Here is a 20,987-nt window from a genome sequence, read left to right on the forward strand (position 1 = left end):
ACCAAGGAATGAGCGTAACTCATGCACGTTTTTAGGTACATGCCAATTCAATATTGCATTTATTTTCTTAGGATCAACTTTAATTCCATCAGATGATACAATATGACCTAAATACTCAATTTGTGTTTTAAAGAATTCACACTTTTCAAGATTTGCATATAGTTGATTATCTTTTAATAACTGGAAAACCAATGACAAATGCTCATAATGTTCTTTCTCATTTTGACTAAACACCAAAATATCATCAAAGAAGACAATTACACAATATTGATATTTCAAAAATATACGGTTCATCATTCTACTAAACGTAGCAGGTGCATTAGTCAATCCAAATGGCATCACTAAAAATTCGTAATGACCAAACTGTGTTCTAAATGCAGTCTTGAATATGTCTGACGTATCTAGTCTCACCTGATGATAACCAGACTTAAGGTCTATTTTACTAAATATAGCAGATCCTTGTAGTTTGTCCATAAGGTCATCAACTCTAGGAATGGTATACCTATTCTTTACAGTGATCTTATTTAAAGCTCGATAGTCAATGCACATACGATAGGTATTATTCTTTTTCTTGACTAACAAAACAAGTGCACCGAATGGAGAACTACTAGGTCTAATCAATCCTCTATTTAGTAATTCCTCAACTTGACTCTGAATTTCTTTTTGCTCTATCTGGTTATGCCTATATGGTGCTTTGCAAGGTGGTTGTGTGCCAGGAATCAAATCTATTTTATGGTCTTCTGGACGTGAAGGAGGTAAACCAGGTGGTAGGTCTTCGGAAAAACAGTCTTTAAAATGTGCAAGAAATTCTTTATGCCTAGGATGCATATGATTTTCTTTTACTTGCAGTTCATTCACCCAAATGAGATAGGATTTACTACTCTTGCGTAATGCACGTTTAGCTTGAGTATGAGAAAGCAGTGGAAAAACATTAGATGCATGCATACCATATAATGCAATAGATTTTCCTTGAAAATTAATATTCATTGAATGTGTGGAATAGTCTATATCTGGGTTATGCTGATGACGCCAAGGCATACCTAAAATAATGTCACTTGACTATAATGGAACAACTAGGAAATTTCTTCTTTTTGTGTATTGACCAATTTGAATCTCTAAGTCATGCACTTCTTGTGTACCATTATACCTAGTGCCTAGGAATGCTGCTTTAATACGATAATGTGTAGGTACAGTCTGTAACTTCAATTCTTTTACTAGCTTTGGTGAAATAAAATCATGAGTACTACCGTCATCATGCAAAATAATATTTTCCTTTCCATGCACCAAACATTTCATAGTCAATAAAGAATATGGAGTTGGCTTACCTGGTAAAGTATCCGAAGGTGTAGTAGTGTCGTCCTCATCTTCTGTAAAATCAGGCATATCTTCATGTTCTTCGCCGTCCATTGCTCCAAGGTAGTTGATATGGGAAGGTGGTTTCTTTGAATGGAAATTTGCTGCTAGATGTCCAGGCTGGTGGCATTTATAGTATCCTATAGGTTCGGCTTTGGTTACATTGTTGCCAATGGTAGGAAGTCTAGGGACATTAGGGTTTGGCTATGGAATAGACTTAGGGTTTTGATTAACATTGGATGGTAATGCAGGTGGTTTTGCCCAATTTTTATGGAAAGATGATGAAGAGAAACGACCTGGATTAAATCTTCTAAAATTGGAATTGAATTGCTTAGATCCATAGTTACCATTGGCTTGGAATTGCTGTGGACGTCTGTCTCTACCTCGCAGCTTGTCTTCAGTATCGTGAGCTAGTGAAATGGCATCTTCAAGAGTAGTAAGCTTGAACATGTTAACTTCAGCGTAGTAATGCCCAAGGAGTCCAGACATATACTTGCGCTTGTGTGTCGCTTCAGATACGTCTTCAAGCATGTGTAGCTGGAGTAGTGCATTCCAAAAACGCTCTGTGTAATGAGGAATAGGCTCATGATCCCATTGTTGAAGAAGATCCCATTGCTTAATAGCTTTCTCATGAAATTGTGGAGGAAGGAAATTCTGCATGAACCTCTTCTTGAAATTCTCCCAGGTAGCGGGACAATCTATACTCTTGCGTACTATAGTCCACCAAAGAGATGCTCTGTCCACTAAATGATTAGTGACACACTTGATTTTATCTTTTTCTGCATAAGTTTCCTCATGGAAATAGTCGTCAAACTGACTAATGAATGCAAGAACAGTTTTTCCTTCTCGTATGCCATTGAAAGTATGGAATTTGAAACTTCTTTTACTTATCTTTGATTCCTTGCTGATGGTTTGAGCTTCGAGAGTTGCGTCGATGGTACGTCGGATAAGATCTTCATCTTGAGGTTCTTCTTTGTCGGTAGACGATCTCTATAAATTTGCCAGTTGAACTTGCAATGCTTGCCTAGCCCTTCGTTCTTCTTCCAATTGCATCATGATCAAGTCCAGCTTTTGCTCCATCGTAGGATCAAGTAGGTCGCCTTCAGCCATAAGATCATCCATATGTGGTTCCGTCATCCTCCAAAACTCAAAAGACCTTTCTCACTCAAAATCAAGTTAGCGGGATGAGCGTAGCTCAAGTTCGGGAATACAAGGCTTATGTATTTTTGGGTATGGCTTTCACAATCTTCAAAAAATCTGTGTTTTATCCTTCTTCGTATGCTGAAAATGCTTCAGCAAATGTGCGTATGGGAAGAGTACCTTTCAATGAACAACTTTGCAGTTCAGAGTTTCTGCGCAGGAACAGTCCTTCTATGAGTTTTGTGCACAAGTCAGTTCTGACTCCAGTTGACTTGTCTGACTTGCAGAGTACCAGACTAATGTGACTTGCAAAGTTTATTGACTTGCAGTACTTGCTTGCTCTATCGGACTTACAGAACTTTGACTTGTTAGAACTTGCTGAATCTGATTGGTTGGATGTGACCTGAAGTTTGTGAGGACTTGTTTGATTAAGGAGCTTATGTGATTAAGCTTAGTAGCTTGAGGCTACTGTCAACGGCGAATTTCGTGGGGGGGACGTTTTCTGCCGCCGTGGTTTTTGGGATGTTGCCACCGTTTTGTTAATGATTTGAAGATTGAAGCTTTTTTAAAGCTTCTAACTAACCTTAAACTTAAGATTTCAAGCTTAATGAGAGATATGGAAATTACTCTTTTCTCTGTACAAAACGACTTGATAAGGGAGAGTTGGGAGTGGTCCTCTGCCTCTGCAGACCGGTCCTTTGCGATCCGATGATGGAAACAGGGATTCTTAATCGCCAAAAATCTGCCTGTATCGACAGTTCGCGACGAGATTGACCGTAGAGCCCGATCGTTCCAGGAGCTCCGCCTTTCCACGAGATGGATAGCGATTGGAAGCTCTTGATCTCAGCTTTGCTCTGATACCACTGGTGCGCAAATTGGGTGCTGTACGCTCGTGTAGTGAATGCCGGAAGGTCCCCAAGAACAATAGAACTCTACTTTTTGCACAAATTACAAGGTAAAAAGCATGAACGACAAGAGCAAGAGACCAATTGGGTGCAATCTCCCCCCATGCCTTGTGTGAGCGCTCCATAAAGCATGTATTTTTATGTATTATTCATCTTCAAGCTCAAATAATAGCCCAAATTACAAAATAGCAAGCTTTTAGATTTTGAGTTTGCTTTAACACAAAATAAGAATAAAGCTAATGGACGGTGCCCAAAGAGTCTGGCACGCCCAATACAATGTCCAAATAGAAATAACATAATCGTGCGCCCATGTGCATACAAAATAATAATAAATATCCGACGCCTCAATAAATAGGCGTGACAAAATATAGGCGTGGCGCCTATCAAAATATAATCCATAAATCGAATACTCCCTATCCTCCAATGCTTTCCTCCGCCACTCCTGCTATCTCTACACATCAACTGAAGCATTCACAATTGTTAGTAAAATAATACAATTAAACCGACAAAAGTGAATATCTAGCAGTCTTCAGCTACATAAATAAATCAATTGGTTAGAAATAAATCCTAACCTTAATTTATTACGAGTGCGTTGTCGTACTGCTGTGCATCCGAGATGTGGAATCCACCAAAAAGGTTATGCTGAACATGGACCATTTGTCAAGGCACTTGCTTCTTATCATCACATGTAATTAGAGGGTGTCTATCCAGATGTTGTCAGCCATTGGACATGGGTTTCAACTATATTATAGTTAGCGAATAAGACTTTTACATATGGAATAAGTGGATCTTTTTGGTATGCCACTAGCTCAGCCGTACAAATACTTCTTTTCGGTATCATTGCAATGGAAATTAAGTGAAGGGCACCAAAGGTTCACACTATTTTGGAACTTGTTCGGTGTCGCTGAGGTCTGCAGGCACTGCATTGGTGGACATGTATGCCAAGTGTGGTGCACTTGCCAAAGCGCAAGAAACGTTTGATGGGCTTCCATTACATGATACTGTCTCTTGGGCTGCATTCATGGTAGGATATGCTCGGCTTGGTAAGGCTGAAAGGGTTTTCAACTTATTCAACAAAATGAGAGGAGAATGTATTGAGCCAGATGGTGTCACCTTTAGTATTTTGCTTACTACTTGCAGTCATGCAGGTCTAGTGGAGGAGGGGCAAATATATTATGATGTTATGCGCACTGTCTACTGTATCATTCCGAGTTCAGAACATCATAGTTACCTGGTTGATCTTTTCAGTCGTGCAGGTCACTTTGACAAGGCAATAAGTGTCATTCAGAATGTTCCAGACTCTGATTTGGCCCTGTTGGGTGCTTGTCGAAAATGGGTAAATGTGGAGCTTGTGAATTGGGCCTTTGAGCATGTGTTACAATTGGATGATAAATGTGCTGCAGCATATGTCTGCATGACTAATTTGTTTCTAGCTGCTGGCAGCCCAAGCCAAACAACTCCTAAAGGTCGGGATTCCATTCGGGACAATCCCTCTCAAACTACAAAAGCATCGGTGCAGAGTTGAATAGCAGCAATACCAGATAGAGTTGCAGCAGCAGTTTTTGACATGTATCATCCAATGGCTGAAAGATTAGCATCCCCACCAAGAAAGCATGGCTTTAAGGAGAAACCGGTGTTATTGCAGTCACCAGATGTTTCTGTCAATGCTCCTAGACTGAACCGGATACCACAGTTCTCTCTCAATGCTCAAGATGCATTGCCTTTGAGGAAGAGTCTACCTATACCAAGCCATGAAAGGAAAATGACCTTAGCTGATGGAGCTCTGGCCAAGTTCCAAGAGGCTCTTGAAATACTAGATTCGTCTAGAGATGGAGATGAAAGGGTCAGTGATGCTACTAGGTGTGCTATTCGCTATAGCTGAGCTTCGTGATTTCCATCTTCATTCTTGGCATGTGAAATTTGGCTTATCAGCAATTATTCTTGCCTGTTGGCAACCTCTAAATGCATTTTTTCGTCCAAAAAAAAAAACAGCCAACAGCAATGAATGAGTGTCAAGGAATCTGGGCGAGGTCACCTTTTTTTTGGTGGGGAGAAAAGCCAACCGCTTTATTAGTCGGAAGGGGGAAGAAAAAGCAGAAAATGAAAACAGGGGAAAAGCCTTCGCCATGCTAGAAAAAGAGTGTGGATATTCTAGAGGAGGGGATCGAATGCTAAAAGAAAGAAAAGAAGGCTGTAGTTCTGGGGGGGGGAAGAGATCAACTGAGGAGAATGGTCGATACCCAGAAGAAAAGCAGAAGATAGTGGACAGGAAGGCCCATCTGGGAACATACAGAAGAGCATTGGGAGGAATCACTTGGCTGGATCAATTTCAAGGATGATTACAAGACCATGGATCCTCACTACATGGAGAGCGTCTGTTGGTGGGAGGCCAGGTGCTGTCCATGGGCATTGACAACTACAACGAAGAGTGCCACATCATCGTTATGTGTTACAGCAAAGAGTGTGAGAAAGTCGTCGACTAGTTGCAACTTTGGAATAGATTGATAAAGAGGAGGCAGTGAGTTAGCTCAGAGAAAAGACAAACAATATCAACAGTTGCAGCCTCGTGGGAAGTTTTCTTAATAACAAGCATACATGTTCACCCAAGTATACATCTGGAAGTTCATGGCTGCTCCTCCAGGAAGTGATCTGGTCTGCCACTGTGGCGTCAACAATAATTATATCATCTTTTATCTGTGAGACTGGAATCCTTTGGTGTTCTCTTACATGATTCAAAGCATTTGTGGAGTTTTGGAGAGATGAATAGAGATCTTCAACTTCAATTAAAGCAAGCAAAAGAAGACTGTCAACAACTTTGGAGCATGAGCTTGAAGCATGCCAATAGAAACTGAATTATGTTTGAAAGGAAAAATTGCAGAACAGGGTACATTAGCCTGCCTTTCCTTCCGGTGCTGAATATACTTCGGACAAATACAAGTGTTGCAAGCTCCCTTGGATAGCCTTTCCTTACACAAATATCACTTATCTACCTGGATATGCTGAATGTATACAGGATGAACAGTGAATTCAGATTAAGTAACATAGTGACAGAGAGTTTAGACCAGACCCTGACTAGTTCTAAACACTTATGATATTGACAACTGCACTTTTCAATAAGCCAACCTTCAGAAACATTGTATACAAAGATCTAATTCTTGCTAAGAATGGGAAGGTGTCCATTTACAACTTGTAAGCTCAGGCTTTCCTGAGTGTGGCCATGAATTGCAAAATCTTTGGCAAATTGTTTGTAAATACATCTCTGCTGCTGTGATTTTCAAATTTAGAAACCTTGTACTTCTCAACTGTGCACGACTTTGAATAGAAAAGATCTAACACAAGATGATCCATTGATCCATCTTTTATCACCAATATCTCTTATTTTAGAACTGATCTTCTATCTTGAAATTGATCAAGGACTTATGAAGTCGCGACATTGCTTTCGAAACCCTTCGATATCTTTGGTGAACCTGACGTGAAAGCATCGCAGAAATTTTAGGATGGGAGATACTTCAGCCTCTTCTACAATTCCAGTTGCGTCCTCTACTTCAGCTCCATCAATGACTGCTGCATCAAGTACTTCAACAGGTGATCTAAAGCAGATTTTGCAGAATATGTCCATGTATATGAAGCTCCAAAATTAGCAGACACGATTCTATATGCAGCAGCAGCAACAATTGCATCAACAGGCAGTTGTCTCAGCAAAGGCAACTATATTCGGAGTAGGAGAATGCATACAGCGCGACTAAGGCGATTGAAGCAGTTGAGAATGAGAAGAAGCTATTTGATGGCCGTAATGTTTCAACATATTTGAAGACATATGAGATCAAGATGGGGTTTTTTGGAGTTCTAGCTCGACTTATGAGTAAGTACTTCCTTCGTCTTGTCACACCCGCCTTGAGGGCAAAAGTGACTGATCTTTTTATTCAAAATTCACATTGGCAAGATTTTAAGGCCCTGAAAGAAGAATATTTCCTTGAGGACTTTGGGATGGCTACACGGCGGTCATTCCGAGAGTGGGTCTACATGCCAAACAAAGGTCTAGCTGCTTCAGAGTTGATTTGGGAATTTGAAGAAAGGTATAGTCAGCTTGATGCCATTGAACAAAGAGCATTGGATGTTGAAAAAGTTGAGCTTTTCTTGCAAGCTGCAGATCCTGCTCTTCGAGAAGAATTGGGAGAGCTTCTTGAGGATCGCACGAAGCCTATGGGACTTAAAACGGATTGGCAGGATGCCCAGGATGCAGTCTCAACTTTGACCAAGTGGAGGATATGGAAGACCCGTCTACAGAATGGTTCTATGACACCGACACTGTCTTCTGCTCCTATGCCTGCTTCTATCCCTGTTATTTCTTCTCCTCCTTAGCCAATTTCTTGGCCTATGCCAGTACCTACTGTTTCCACTCCTCCTATTCCTCCTGTTTCACGACCGATGCCTGTACCTTCTGCTCCAAAACCATCCACTCCATCGGTGCCTACGTCTCTTGATGATATAATCAAAGGCATAACGGATTTGACACTGGAGTCAGTTAAAGCGGAGTTGGTGGGAAAATTGAAAGAGCAGTTTGCTTCTACTGCGCCTACTATTTCTTCTAGTGCTCCTACTGCACCTAGGAGTGCTCCTATTGCACCTAGAAGAGATCGGAGATGTATTTGGTGTGATAGTACGGACCATCAGCAATTCAGGGATTGTGAATCTTTTCAGGATGCAAGGAGGAAGAATTTGGTATATTGGGGACAAGATGGTAAGATTTGGTTGACTAAAACAGGAGCTCCGCTTGCTATCAACTTTGGGAAAGGCGGAATGAAGAAGTTAGTGGATGACATGGCTGCGCGTACTTCTTATGTGACAGGTAGAGGAGATGCTTCTGCATATGGAGTCCAGATTGAGAAGGGATCAGAGAATCAGTCAGCACTATGGACTTATGCTATGGAGACTGCAAACAAGGGAAAAATTCAGCAAACTGTTTTGACTAGTGCAGGGTCTAGCATCAGATCAGAGACAGGTTGGGATTTGCCTGTTGACAGGTACTCTATTTATGCTTATTTGGCTAAGTTTCAGGGAGCAGATGTACTTGTTGAGGAGAAGCGTAAGAGGGATGAAGAAAATCCAAGTGCAGCTAAAAAGACTAGAGGGGGTGAGTTTGTTACTCCACCTACTGCAGGACCGTCTTTGAGACTAGGGCCAAAACGATAGATGGAAGATGTTCAAAAGAGAGAAAAGAGGCAAGAGCCTAGAGAGAGAAAGCAGCCAGGGTTTTTGATGTCCGATATTGAGACATCTACGGACATGAAGAAAATCTTTAATGACAAGATACTTGGCAGTGAGGTGACTTTCACTATTTCTGAGGTTTTGGGCATCTCGAAAAGAGAGTTTCAAGATCAGTTTCAGGAGGTCCTGAAGAGGAAAAGACATGCATTGCCTACTACTGATACACAGGGAGTTTTGATTGGGGAGTTGGATGAGGATGAGGATGAGGTTATGGTTGAGAATGCTTCTGTTTTTCCATAAGTAGAGAAGAGGGTTCAGCCTATGCATTATGCTGAAACTGATGAGCCTGTCTTGATACCGTGTAGTCACTTTTCGCGGAGTCATTGGGCTAGGACAACTACAGAGACGATGGTAAAAATTGGAGAGAAACAGGTGCCTTATGTTGCTTTGGTGGATCATGGTTCAGAGATTAATCTCATAGTTCGTGGAGTTTATGAGAGTAACAGATGGCCTATGGATGTAGAGCATGGGTGGCATATGAGAGCTGCCAACAACACTGCAGGTGATTTGTATGCTGCTTGTCCCAGTGTCAGGGTTTCTATTGGAGATGTAGAGGAGGATTTCCATTTCTTTGTGCACGATTCATGCTCTTATCCTGTAATTCTTGGACAGCCATTCATCACAGAGATGCACATGGAAACAAAGGTAATGGATGATGGATCTGCTTATGCACGGATTCGTAGTAAAGATGGTATGAGAGCAGTTCAGTTTATGACTGTGTGTGTGAACCATGTTAGAAACAGGGATACTCTCAGAGATGCACCTTTGCCCACTATGAGGGATTTGGGTTTTCATTAGGTACCGCCGTTTCGCGAGACGACGGTGGTACAGAGCAGAGGAGATTGGTGTTCTTGCCTCCTGGTAGCAGTGTTTTCACCTTCGGTTTTGTTGGGATTTCAACAAACAGTTCGATGAGCTATCAAAAGATTTCTAGGTTGCCTAGAGCTGCCAGGCAGTACATATGCAGGAAGGAGAAAAATTTGAAAAATGCAGGAATTTTAGAGGATGATGAGCACATAGATGGAATGTATGACAGTATGATTTGTGTAGATACGATGGAAGAGATGAAAGATATGCTGAAAGCTGATATGCAGAGTTGTCACAGTAATGTATTAGTGAAATCCCTGGACATGTTTCATGAAATTGTAGATTTTGTGTCACAGATTGAATCAGAGGCTGAGGTGATTCAGCAAAAAGTGTTGAGTGCTGAAGAAATTCAGCAAACAGAGTTTCCAGCTGATTATGATCAGCTTATAGAGACACAGAGGGCTGAAAATTTTCAGCCAACAGAGTTTACTGCTGAAATATTTCAGCATCCAGAGTTAAGGGCTGTTCCTATGCAGTCCATAGAGCAGAGGGCTGAGGATATTCAGCCATTGGAGTGCAGAATTGCTGATTTACAGCAAGATTTGAGTAATGCAGAAGAGCATAATGAAGCCAGGGTTGACACGAAATACAAAACTGTGGATAAGAAGGTGAAGTCGGTAGCTGTACCGCTTCCACTTGACAGTGATCAGCAAATAGAGAGGGCTGCCAAATAGCCAATTTTGAGGAATCCGGAGCATATTGGCCATAAATTTTCAGCAGAGACTCTTGCTGAATTGGAAATTGGAAATGGTGATTTCTTGCTACCCACAGAGAAGCAATGCTTTCAGGAGATGCTTGAGCGACATGGAAGGAGATTTGCTTTTTTCCCGCATGAGATTGGATGTGTGAATCTTGATATTTTTCCTCCTATGGTGATCTTTACTATTCCTCATATTCCATGGAATCTCCGACCTATTCCAATGCCTAAAGCACACCTGCCAAAGCTGATTGATTTATTGAATGAGAAAATCAGGATGGGAAATCTTGAGCCTTCATGTGCACCATACTCAAACAGGTGGTTTACAGTTCCAAAGAAGAATGGTACTCTCCGATTTATACATGACATGCAGCCAGTAAACAGAGTTACTATCAGGAATGTTGGTATAGGTCCAGTTGTAGATGAGTTTGCAGAAGCATTTGCTGGACGTGCCATCTATTCTTTAGGTGATTTGTATTCAGGATATGATCAGTTTCAGCTGGCTTTGGAAAGTAGGGATATAACCACCATGAGAACTCCTATTGGGCTTGTCAGGATGTGTACCTTGCCTCAAGGTTCCACTAATTCTGTTGCGCATATGATGAATGCCATGCATAAGGTTCTTCGTGATTATATACCTCAGCTTACTATGCCTTTCTTGGATGATGTGCCCATTAAGGGGTGTGCAGAAGAAGAGAAGAATGAGAGTCTAAATGAGCAGGGATGCAGATACTTTGTGGCTGATCATATTTCAGCTTGTGAGAAGATTTTAGCCAGGTTAGAAGAAGTGAACTTGACACTTTCAGGGAAAAAATCTGTTTTTGGAGTGAATGAGGTTGTCATTGTTGGACATATGTGTGGATATTATGGCAGGAAACCCTCACTTGATAAGGTGAATGCTATAGGCAAGATTGCGGAGTATTGTTCTACCACTTCACAGGTACAGAGATTCATTGGAGCTTGTGTGTTTTATATGATTTGGATACCTCATTTTGCACACATAGCAAATTGTTTATACCAGCTGCTTCGAAAGGGGCAGAAATTCTATTGGGATGAGAGCCACACTAGAACCATGCAGAAATTGAAGAAGTTATTGCAGAATGCTCCTACTCTTAGGAAAGCGGATTATAATTGCGGAAGGCCTATTGTATTGATAGTTGACACTAGTCCAATTGGCATAGGTTGGGCTGTGGGTCAAGATGATGCAGATGGAAACAGGTATGCTATTCGGTTTGGGGCGAAAGTCCTAAACGAGAGAAAGAGGAGATATCCGCAAATCAAGAGGGAGTTATTGGGGATTGTTACGGCTCTCAAATGTGACAAGGAGTACTTTATTGGAGCTTCAGTTGTGGTAGAGACAGATTGCTTGCCATTGATTGGTATGATTACGAGTTGCTCTACTCCGGATATAGCTATGTTGAGATGGATTGCATACATCAAGTCATTAAATCCGGAATTTAAACACATAGCAGGGAAGGATAATCCAGTGGTAGATATGTTGTCTAGAGCCAGATATGATGATGAGGAGATGCTATTTGCAGAAGAGGATGATGCAGAAATTTCAGCCACTATGATTGATCATGTTTGTCATGTCTATGATATTGTGGCTTTCATAGAAGAACTTTATGTTGGAGATTGGTTGTAGATTGGCAAGTACCTTAGTACACTAAGCAAAAGAGATGAATGGACAGATGAAGAGTTCAAGAAGATCAGAAGGAAAGCTTATGGTTATTTTCTCAAGGATGGATTTCTTTGGAAGCATCCAAAGAAAAGAGGCGGATTACCTTTGCGGGTTGTCTGCGATAGAGGGACACAATTACAGGTGATGAGTGTAATATTCCCATTTGAGAATATTACTAAACCGACCTCCCGCTCTCATCGTAAACTCGTGCAAAGATTATCACCAGTGCCAGCAGCTAATCTATAACCACACGCGAGAATTGGAGGCACTCCACCTTAGGAAAATAAGGCCGGGGATTCAAACCTGCATAGCCGCGGGAAAACTCCCTCTTGGGAGGAGGCTAAGGGGATAAGGGTGGAATTATTGCAATTTTTTTTTTGAATTTATCTTCCCCAGCCGATGTGTGGCTGGGGGAAAGGGATGGGCTAGTAAGGGCAGCATGAGGAGGTGGGGGGAGAGAGCCATGCAACGGGCCACGTGGGGAGGTCCCCTCTCCCCCCCTTGGAGTATAAGAACCCCCTTTGTGGAGGGGGGGGAAGAAAGGAAAGGAGGGTGAGTTTGAGGAAGAGACTGCCGTGAAGGGGAGGGCGGCGTGAAGGAAGGCGGCCGTGGAAGAGGGGGGGAGCTGCGGAGTCCTCCGTGGAGGGAGAAGGAGCTGCGTCGTGGAGGAGAGGGAGACGCCGCTGCTCGCCAACACGCCACCAAAAGAACTGCCGCCAGCACGCCGCCAGAAGAAGTCGTCATCTTCCTCCACGTGGGTGTACCACGTTTCTTCCAGAAGCTTCAAGAAGCTTCTTGAAGCTTCTAAGGGCTCTCAAGCCCCCTTCCTATGGTTTTCCCCCCCCGGATCCAAAGCCCCCTTCCCGTGGGCCTTTTTCTTATTACCTTCTCAAGTGGTTTCTTTTTCTCAAACCCGGGGATTTAAGCCTTGCTCCCCTTGCATCCCACAAAACTATTTTACCCTTCCATGGATTCCCCACACTAGACGGTTTTAAGCCATTTTTCCCTTGAATCTTCGTAATTCCACTTTATTTCCCGGCTTTCTTCTAAAGGCCTTCTCGTGGACTCACACAAAGCCATATAAGCCGGGTTTTAAAACCCTTCCCCATTGAATCTTCTTTAAGTCCACTCTACCCTCTGTAATTTAAATCTATCCTTCCCATTGCAACTCCTACAAGCCCCCCCCTAGCCCGGACTTTGAAGAGAAGAAGGGGAAGTCTACAAGCCTTCCACCAATCACCCACAAGCCCATTCCTAGCCTCGGAATTTTGAAGAGAAGAAGAAGAAGCATATAAAGCTCCCTTCCCGCGAGACCCATCCATTCACCTGAAGTCCCGCGAAGGAATTTCCTATGTACGATGGGGAAAGACAAATATCGTAAGGCCGCATACCAAGATGAGTAAAAATTGGTAGACCGCGAAGGCAAACCACAAGCCGAAATCATACCTACGATGGCCCTAAAAAGTCACAAGGCGCGCCAGCGAGAGGATCTTCTCCTAGTATTTACGTGGATATTTCCCGGAGTCCACAAGTCCAGGTTTTATCTATTTGGATTCCACACAAAAGCATTGAATTAATCACGATAACATCATGGATTAGGAAGCACTTATGCATGTTCAAATTCAACTAGTCAAGTTAAATGCAATTGGAAAATGAATTGGCTATTTGATCATTTATTAGAAATAGCTTAAGATATGAAAATTGATCATTGGTACGTTCAATGGAATGAATGAAAAGGGCATAAGGTGTCTAGGCATTTTTAGGACCTTATCAGTAAGTTTCCTTTTGTGCATTCAAAAGTGACGAGCCTAGGACAACCGTTGCCACATTACAAGGTTGGAATTATTGAGGTACATCTTTTTACTAGGCATGGAAAGATTAATGGCATGTCACATTTTTAGATAAATCTTCCTTGTAATGATTCATGAGGAAAAGTTAACACTCATAAGATGTTATTCGAAAAGAAATAGAAGAGCACGAGAATGATCTATGGACTTGCCAGTGGCCTGTAAAATGGAATAAGTTAACACTAGCTTTAGTTTAGTATGAACTTCATTAACTACATTGTAGCTAGGGGAAAGTTGCGTGTTGCATAGTCATCATGCAGAAATTTCATTCATCAGGAGCCGTATTTAGGAAAGGTCGCATGGTTTATCAAAGCATGAGATTCTAAAGTGTAGACAACAAGGTTGTAAGCATGATTATTTGATGTAAGTCCTAGTATGTCCTAGAAAGGTTAGTATCTAGATTATCATGCATTTTTACTATACCAAGGAAAGATAGAGTTATTGTGAACCATGTGATGCGTGGGAGCAATGAAGCACATGTTTACATGTAATATGTTAGTTGCAACTATTTTTCCTCTTTTAGATCTAGTTTATTGTCTCTAGGAAGGATTCATCCTTGTCGCGAGACAAGCATAATGAATTATCCAAATCACCTAGCCACAAAGGAATCATATGGTACGATAGACACCCCGAACACTAACTAGGTTAAGGATTCGGCCAAGTTTTCCAAATGTCGCTAAGTCGAAACCTTCAAGCCAATAGTCCTAACCACATTCCCAAAATGTTGAGCTAATTGGATGCTCATGTAAACGATAATCTAGGATTCCTACCTTAAGGACCAAGCGTTCAAGATGATGAAACTCGATTTGAGTTGGACTAAACGCTGTCGATTTAGTGAAATTAAGGATGGGTGGGTAAAAGACACCCTAAACCCTCCTTCTCGACTGAAGTTAATTCCGTGACCTGAATACGCCATTCATTAAGGGAAATTATCTCTTAGAATGGAGGCGACACTTGTGCAATAAATTGCAACGTCACATAGCTTTGGGGTTTGATCGTGAGAAGTTTTGCCATTCCGTGGATTAAGGTTGGCAGGTTCTTGCGCCAGTTTAAACTCGCAAGGGGAAAAGGGTAGTCGTCCTTTTACTCTATCCTAATTAGGGAAACTTTGTCAAGTTAAGGGAAGCTAGGCATTTGCTTGGACGAAAATGATTAATCAATAAACTAAAGCGACATGGTCGCCGGAATTTACCATAAACCAAACCTAAAGTATTGACAGGGTATGACCCTAGCCCAAGGACGATAGGAATCTTGCCAAGTTGCAATTGATTCCGGATCGAATGCGGGTTGCATTCGGAGAAAAGGAGTCACTCCTTAACAGTTTGCCAGCTAAACGACCACTGGAATTGATTGTGCTTGTAACAGTTTAGAAAGCACTGTTTGCATTGTTTGCTCAATGAACTAAAGGATGAAAAGATATCTAAATACTTCAGGTTGAAGGCCTGAAGGGAGAGGCAGCTTCAGTTACCCCCGACTGGCTGCCTGACCCTAACCAAGGGGGTTGTTAACCGCGCCGGGACGTGGACCGAACCCGCCGTGAGAGGTCTCTCCGTTGAGTTCTACTTGGAGCAGGAGGACGCTTGGGTGCCAGAGGGGGCTCTGGCCGTAAATCCCTAGCCTTCCGGGCCCTGTACAAGAGGCTAACGTGACTCGGGATTGGATCTCGAGGCCCCCATACTAGTCTACGGGCAGAAGCTTGGATTAGTGATCCCTGGTGGATTACTGGATAGCCTTCGGGCGGATTATGAACAAGCCTACGGGCGGAACTCCTTGTATTTCAAAGATAAAAGGATAAAATGATAATAAAGAAGTTGTTTGACATTGTTTTCTTTATGTCCTGTGATAAGATTACGTGAAGGAACTAGTGCTTAACAGGGTTAATCAAGGAAGCTGTTTGTTATATGTCAAATTAATGTGGTAGGTAATTACATAACTAAAACAAACCGAGGAAAGTGCGGAGGATGGACCATGGGTTCGTCCTATGGATGGGTGGTCCCGGTTAGCCGGGAACTTTTCTCAAAATCTTCGACGAACAGAGGGATGATCATCATCGCTGGAACAAATAACGAGAATGAAGACTCAGAATTACCTATCACCTGATTCACGCTGTTTTAGGGGAACGGAATGGGACTATGCCTTATGGCAGAGAGGTCGAGCCTTGCATCCCTCTCATTTCCCATTCTCCTTGAACCAAGTGCAACGTGAATCCGCTTCATACCTGGCGTTTCTGCATAAAGTAGTTCGCTCGGGTCTGACGCTAGTTGCTGCTAGTTAATGACCAAACAGGAAAACCCAAATTCCGGTCGATCCTAAGTGGGAACGGCCGGGACACTTCCGCTATGGGGCAGACACGGAAAGACCTAGATTGCAAAACCCGTAACATTCCATGGGAGTGCCGGGCGGAGTTTTCTAGACATCCTTTCCGATGGACTGCTAAGACGTGTCCTGGATGATCCTAGTGGAACGTTACAGTTGGTATCAGAGCAAACCAACAAAGGATTTGTTTTTAGAAAAATTCTACGAAGTAAATAAAATGCTACTGTCCCAAACATTTCCTTACTTTCAATGCTGTCTTGCAGAATTATGAAGCATGGAACAAGTTCTTAGTGTTCCGAGTCATGTTTATGACCGCGATGCATTCCACGGATTATCGACAAAGGGTTGAGATGATGAACATCCTAGACCGCATTTACAATCCATTGCCTGTGTACGTGGAACGGAGATGGATGGGTGTTACAGGGATCTATTACATAACTGCCTATCAACCTGCGTACCTTCAAATTAACTTGAAGAGAATCAAGTGGGTGGAGGATTTGAAGATCGTAAAGCTGTTCGTCTTTGTTGAGGCTCATGCAAACGCGACCCTACAGGTTGGAGGTCGAAGGGTTAACCAGAATAAGTATGTGTACGAAGAAGTGATTCAAAGAATCCCTGCCGATCGAATCAAGGTTTTGGGACGTCATGAGAAGAATGGATATCAAAGGAAAAGATACCCTAATCTTCCCATGAACTATCGATTCCTGAAAATCGATGACCCCAATCCGTACTACTACTCAGTTCCTGTAGCTGAATGCAATAATATCTTATTCTCCTCAAATTAATGTATCAACTTGTTCCATCGCCCCAAGAAATAATTGTACCTCAAAAAAGTGCTATGCTGATATGAATGGAATAAAAATTTTTCTAAAAAAATCAACGATTGTCTTGATTGTGAATATTGATAGAGTAGTAAAGTGATTTGGGCACTTGGCTAAAGGAATATGCGGACGTAGTTCCTGAAGAGTTAACAGAACTCCCGCTTCAAAGAGAAGTAGATCATAAGATCAAGCTAGTAATAGGGGCTGCACCAATTGCGAAGAGACCCTATAGAATGTCTATACCGGAAGCAAATGAGCTGTAAGAAGCAACTCAAGCAACTACTAGATTAGGCTACATCCGTCCTAGCAGTTCACCTTGGGAAGCACCAGTACTGTTCCAGAAAAGAAAGATGGAACACTTCGGCTATGTATTGATTACAGAGGGTTGAATCAATCAATAGTCAAGAACAAATATCATATTCTTAGAATAGATGAGCTTCTTGATAGTCTTCAGGATGCCAAGATCTTCTCCAAGATTATTTTAGGTCTGGTTATTATCAGATAGGAACCAAGGAAGAAGATATCCCAAAGACGACCTTCAACACTAGATATGGACACTTTGAGTTCTAGCTATGTCATTAGGGCTTACGAATGTGCCTGCCACATTCAATAGGTTAATGAAGGATATCTTTAGATCATATCTTGATAACTTTGTGCTCGTCTTCTTTGATGACACTCTAGACTATTCCAAACAGGAAGGAGATCATGAACCCCAACTTCGGATTTTCCTTGAGACAAGGAGGTCATACAAGCTGTATGCTAAGATGACGAAATGTGCATTCCCCAAACATCAAATTGGTTATCCGGGATTCATCATATCGGTAGAAGGAATCTCAGTGGAGCCAGCCTAAGTTAGAAATGTTCTAGGATGGCCAAATACCAACAACTGTCAAAGAAATACTTAGCTTTCTTGGACTGACAATATGGTATGGGGTCTTCATCAAAAACTATGCTTTGATTGCAGCACCTTTGACAAAATTATTGAAGAAGCAAACGTCCATTGCATGGTCAACTGCCGAACAAACTAGCTTTGATAGGTTGAAGCAAAGTTTGGTATTAGTACCGATCCTAAAACTTCTAGACCACAGTAAGGAGTAGAGGTAGTAACTGATACTAGCATGCTTATGTAGAAAAGTCATCCTATAGCCTAATCCTCAAGAAACTGAAGATCCATGAAAAGAATTATGCTACCCATGATCTTGAACTTGTAGTTGTCAAACTTTGGAGACACTACTTGCTGGGTAACAAGTTTACACTAGTGACTGATCATAAAAAGTCTCAAGTGGAACTTTACCTAGAATAAGCTCAACATGAGGAAATGTCGGTGGATTGAAGTGCTAGAGGGGTGTGACCTTAAGATCAAGTACCGACCTGAAAAGGAGTATGTAGTTGCTGATGCACTCAGTCGCAAGGCATTCCTTAATTCTCTAAAAATCCATCAATAGCTAGATCTCTGGCCACAAGGGTATAAATGCCGAACAACCCCATACTTGAGCTAGCTAGAGAGGAAGGATGCCATGATCTAGCCTATCAAAGGATGCTAAGGGAAGTCTCTATCAAGGACCAGGAACAAAAGCTATAGGCCAAAGGTCATGAATTCTCTGTCAATAATGGACATGTCTACTATAGAATGAGAGCATGTATACCGGTAAGCCAGTTACTTAAACAGAAGAGATTGTGCGAAGCTCATGATTTCACTTTCTCGGGACATCAGAGCTGCGAAGGATAGACAGAAGGCATACACGGTTTTGAAGTGTCAAGATAGAATATTTGAGGGAGGAGACATGGTCTTCATTCACGTATGCCCAAAGAAGAGTTCCCTATCCTTAGGGGATTGCAAGAAGCTAAGTCCAAGGTATTGTGGACCATACAAGATCCTCAAATACCTAGGACCCAATGCTTATAGATTGAAACTCCCTGAGAACCTAAAGGTTCATAATGTATTCCATATCAGCCTATTGAACAAGTATGTACCTAATCCTAGCCATGTACTTGATGACCAACAAGTTGTAATGCCTAGCCAAGGAGTCCTTGAGCTACGGCCTAACAGGATCTTAGATGTTGGGGAGAGACAACTGAGATCCAGAACCTTGAGAGAATGCCTCGTCCAGTGGAAAGATTATCCCAAGGAGGATGCCACTTGGATGGATGAAAGCACTCTCAACCAACAATATCCCCAGTTCATCTCGAGATGAGGACATCTCGATTCCTCCAAGGGGGAGAGAATGTAATATTCCCATTTGAGAATATTACTAAACCGACCTCCCACTCTCATCCTAAACTCGTGCAAAGATTATCACCAGTGCCAGCAGCTAATCTATAACCACACGCGAGAATTGGAGGCACTCCACCTTAGGAAAATAAGGCCGGGGATTCAAATCTGCATAGCCGCGGGAAAACTCCCTCTTGGGAGGAGGCTAAGGGGATAAGGGTGGAATTATTGCAATTTTTTTTTTGAATTTATCTTCCCCAGCCGATGTGTGGCTGGGGGAAAGGGATGGGCTAGTAAGGGCAGCATGAGGAGGTGGGGGGAGAGAGTCATGCAACGGGCCACGTGGGGAGGTCCCCTCTCCCCCCCTTGGAGTATAAGAACCCCCTTTGTGGAGGGGGGGGGAAGAAAGGAAAGGAGGGTGAGTTTGAGGAAGAGACTGCCGTGAAGGGGAGGGCGGCATGAAGGAAGGCGGCCGTGGAAGAGGGGGGGAGCTGCGGAGTCCGCCGTGGAGGGAGAAGGAGCTGCGTCGTGGAGGAGAGGGAGACGCCGCTGCTCGCCAACATGCCACCAAAAGAACTGCCGCCAGCACGCCGCCAGAAGAAGTCGTCATCTTCCTCCACGTGGGTGTACCACGTTTCTTCCAGAAGCATCAAGAAGCTTCTTGAAGCTTCTAAGGGCTCTCAAGCCCCCTTCCTATGGTTTTCCCCCCCCGGATCCAAAGCCCCTTTCCCGTGGGCCTTTTTCTTATTACCTTCTCAAGTGGTTTCTTTTTCTCAAACCCGGGGATTTAAGCCTTGCTCACCTTGCATCCCACAAAACTATTTTACCCTTCCATGGATTCCCCACACTAGACGGTTTTAAGCCATTTTTCCCTTGAATCTTCGTAATTCCACTTTATTTCCCGGCTTTCTTCTAAAGGCCTTCTCGTGGACTCACACAAAGCCATATTAGCCGGGTTTTAAAACCCTTCCCCATTGAATCTTCTTTAAGTCCACTCTACCCTCTGTAATTTAAATCTATCCTTCCCATTGCAACTCGTACAAGCCCCCCCCTAGCCCGGACTTTGAAGAGAAGAAGGGGAAGTCTACAAGCCTTCCACCAATCACCCACAAGCCCATTCCTAGCCTCGGAATTTTGAAGAGAAGAAGAAGAAGCGTATAAAGCTCCCTTCCCGCGAGACCCATCCATTCACCTGAAGTCCCGCGAAGGAATTTCCTATGTACGATGGGGAAAGACAAAGATCGTAAGGCCGCATACCAAGATGCGTAAAATTCGTAGACCGCGAAGGCAAACCACAAGCCGAAATCATACCTACGATGGCCCTAAAAAGTCACAAGGCGCGCCAGCGAGAGGATCTTCTCCTAGTATTTACGTGGATATTTCCCGGAGTCCACAAGTCCAGGTTTTATCTATTTGGATTCCACACAAAAGCATTGAATTAATCACGATAACATCATGGATTAGGAAGCACTCATGCATGTTCAAATTCAACTAGTCAAGTTAAATGCAATTGGAAAATGAATTGGCTATTTGATCATTTATTAGAAATAGCTTAAGATATGAAAATTGATCATTGGTACGTTCAATGGAATGAATGAAAAGGGCATAAGGTGTCTAGGCATTTTTAGGACCTTATCAGTAAGTTTCCTTTTGTGCATTCAAAAGTGACGAGCCTAGGACAACCGTTGCCACATTACAAGGTTGGAATTATTGAGGTACACCTTTTTACTAGGCATGGAAAGATTAATGGCATGTCACATTTTTAGATAAATCTTCCTTGTAATGATTCATGAGGAAAAGTTAACACTCATAAGATGTTATTCGAAAAGAAATAGAAGAGCACGAGAATGATCTATGGACTTGCCAGTGGCCTGTAAAAT

General features: G+C 42.5%; 1 protein-coding gene across 1 annotated transcript; it reads left to right on the forward strand.

Annotated features, from left to right (window-relative positions):
• Positions 1-4,332: 4,332 nt before the first annotated feature.
• Positions 4,333-4,923, forward strand: LOC148022323 (pentatricopeptide repeat-containing protein At3g29230-like). Its single transcript, XM_087696836.1, has one exon. It carries the CDS (start codon positions 4,333-4,335, stop codon positions 4,921-4,923), a length of 591 nt encoding a protein of 196 aa, XP_087552962.1.
• The last annotated feature ends 16,064 nt before the right edge of the window (positions 4,924-20,987 follow it).

This window comes from Lygodium microphyllum, chromosome 17 (assembly GCF_053477565.2).
Source record: "Lygodium microphyllum isolate KBCC chromosome 17, Lygodium_microphyllum_v1.1.10, whole genome shotgun sequence".
Taxonomy (NCBI): domain Eukaryota; kingdom Viridiplantae; phylum Streptophyta; class Polypodiopsida; order Schizaeales; family Lygodiaceae; genus Lygodium; species Lygodium microphyllum.

Coding starts and splice junctions, on each gene's coding strand:
- LOC148022323 (XM_087696836.1), top strand. CDS start 4,333: ATGTATGCCAAGTGTGGTGCACTTGCCAAAGCGCAAGAAACGTTTGAT.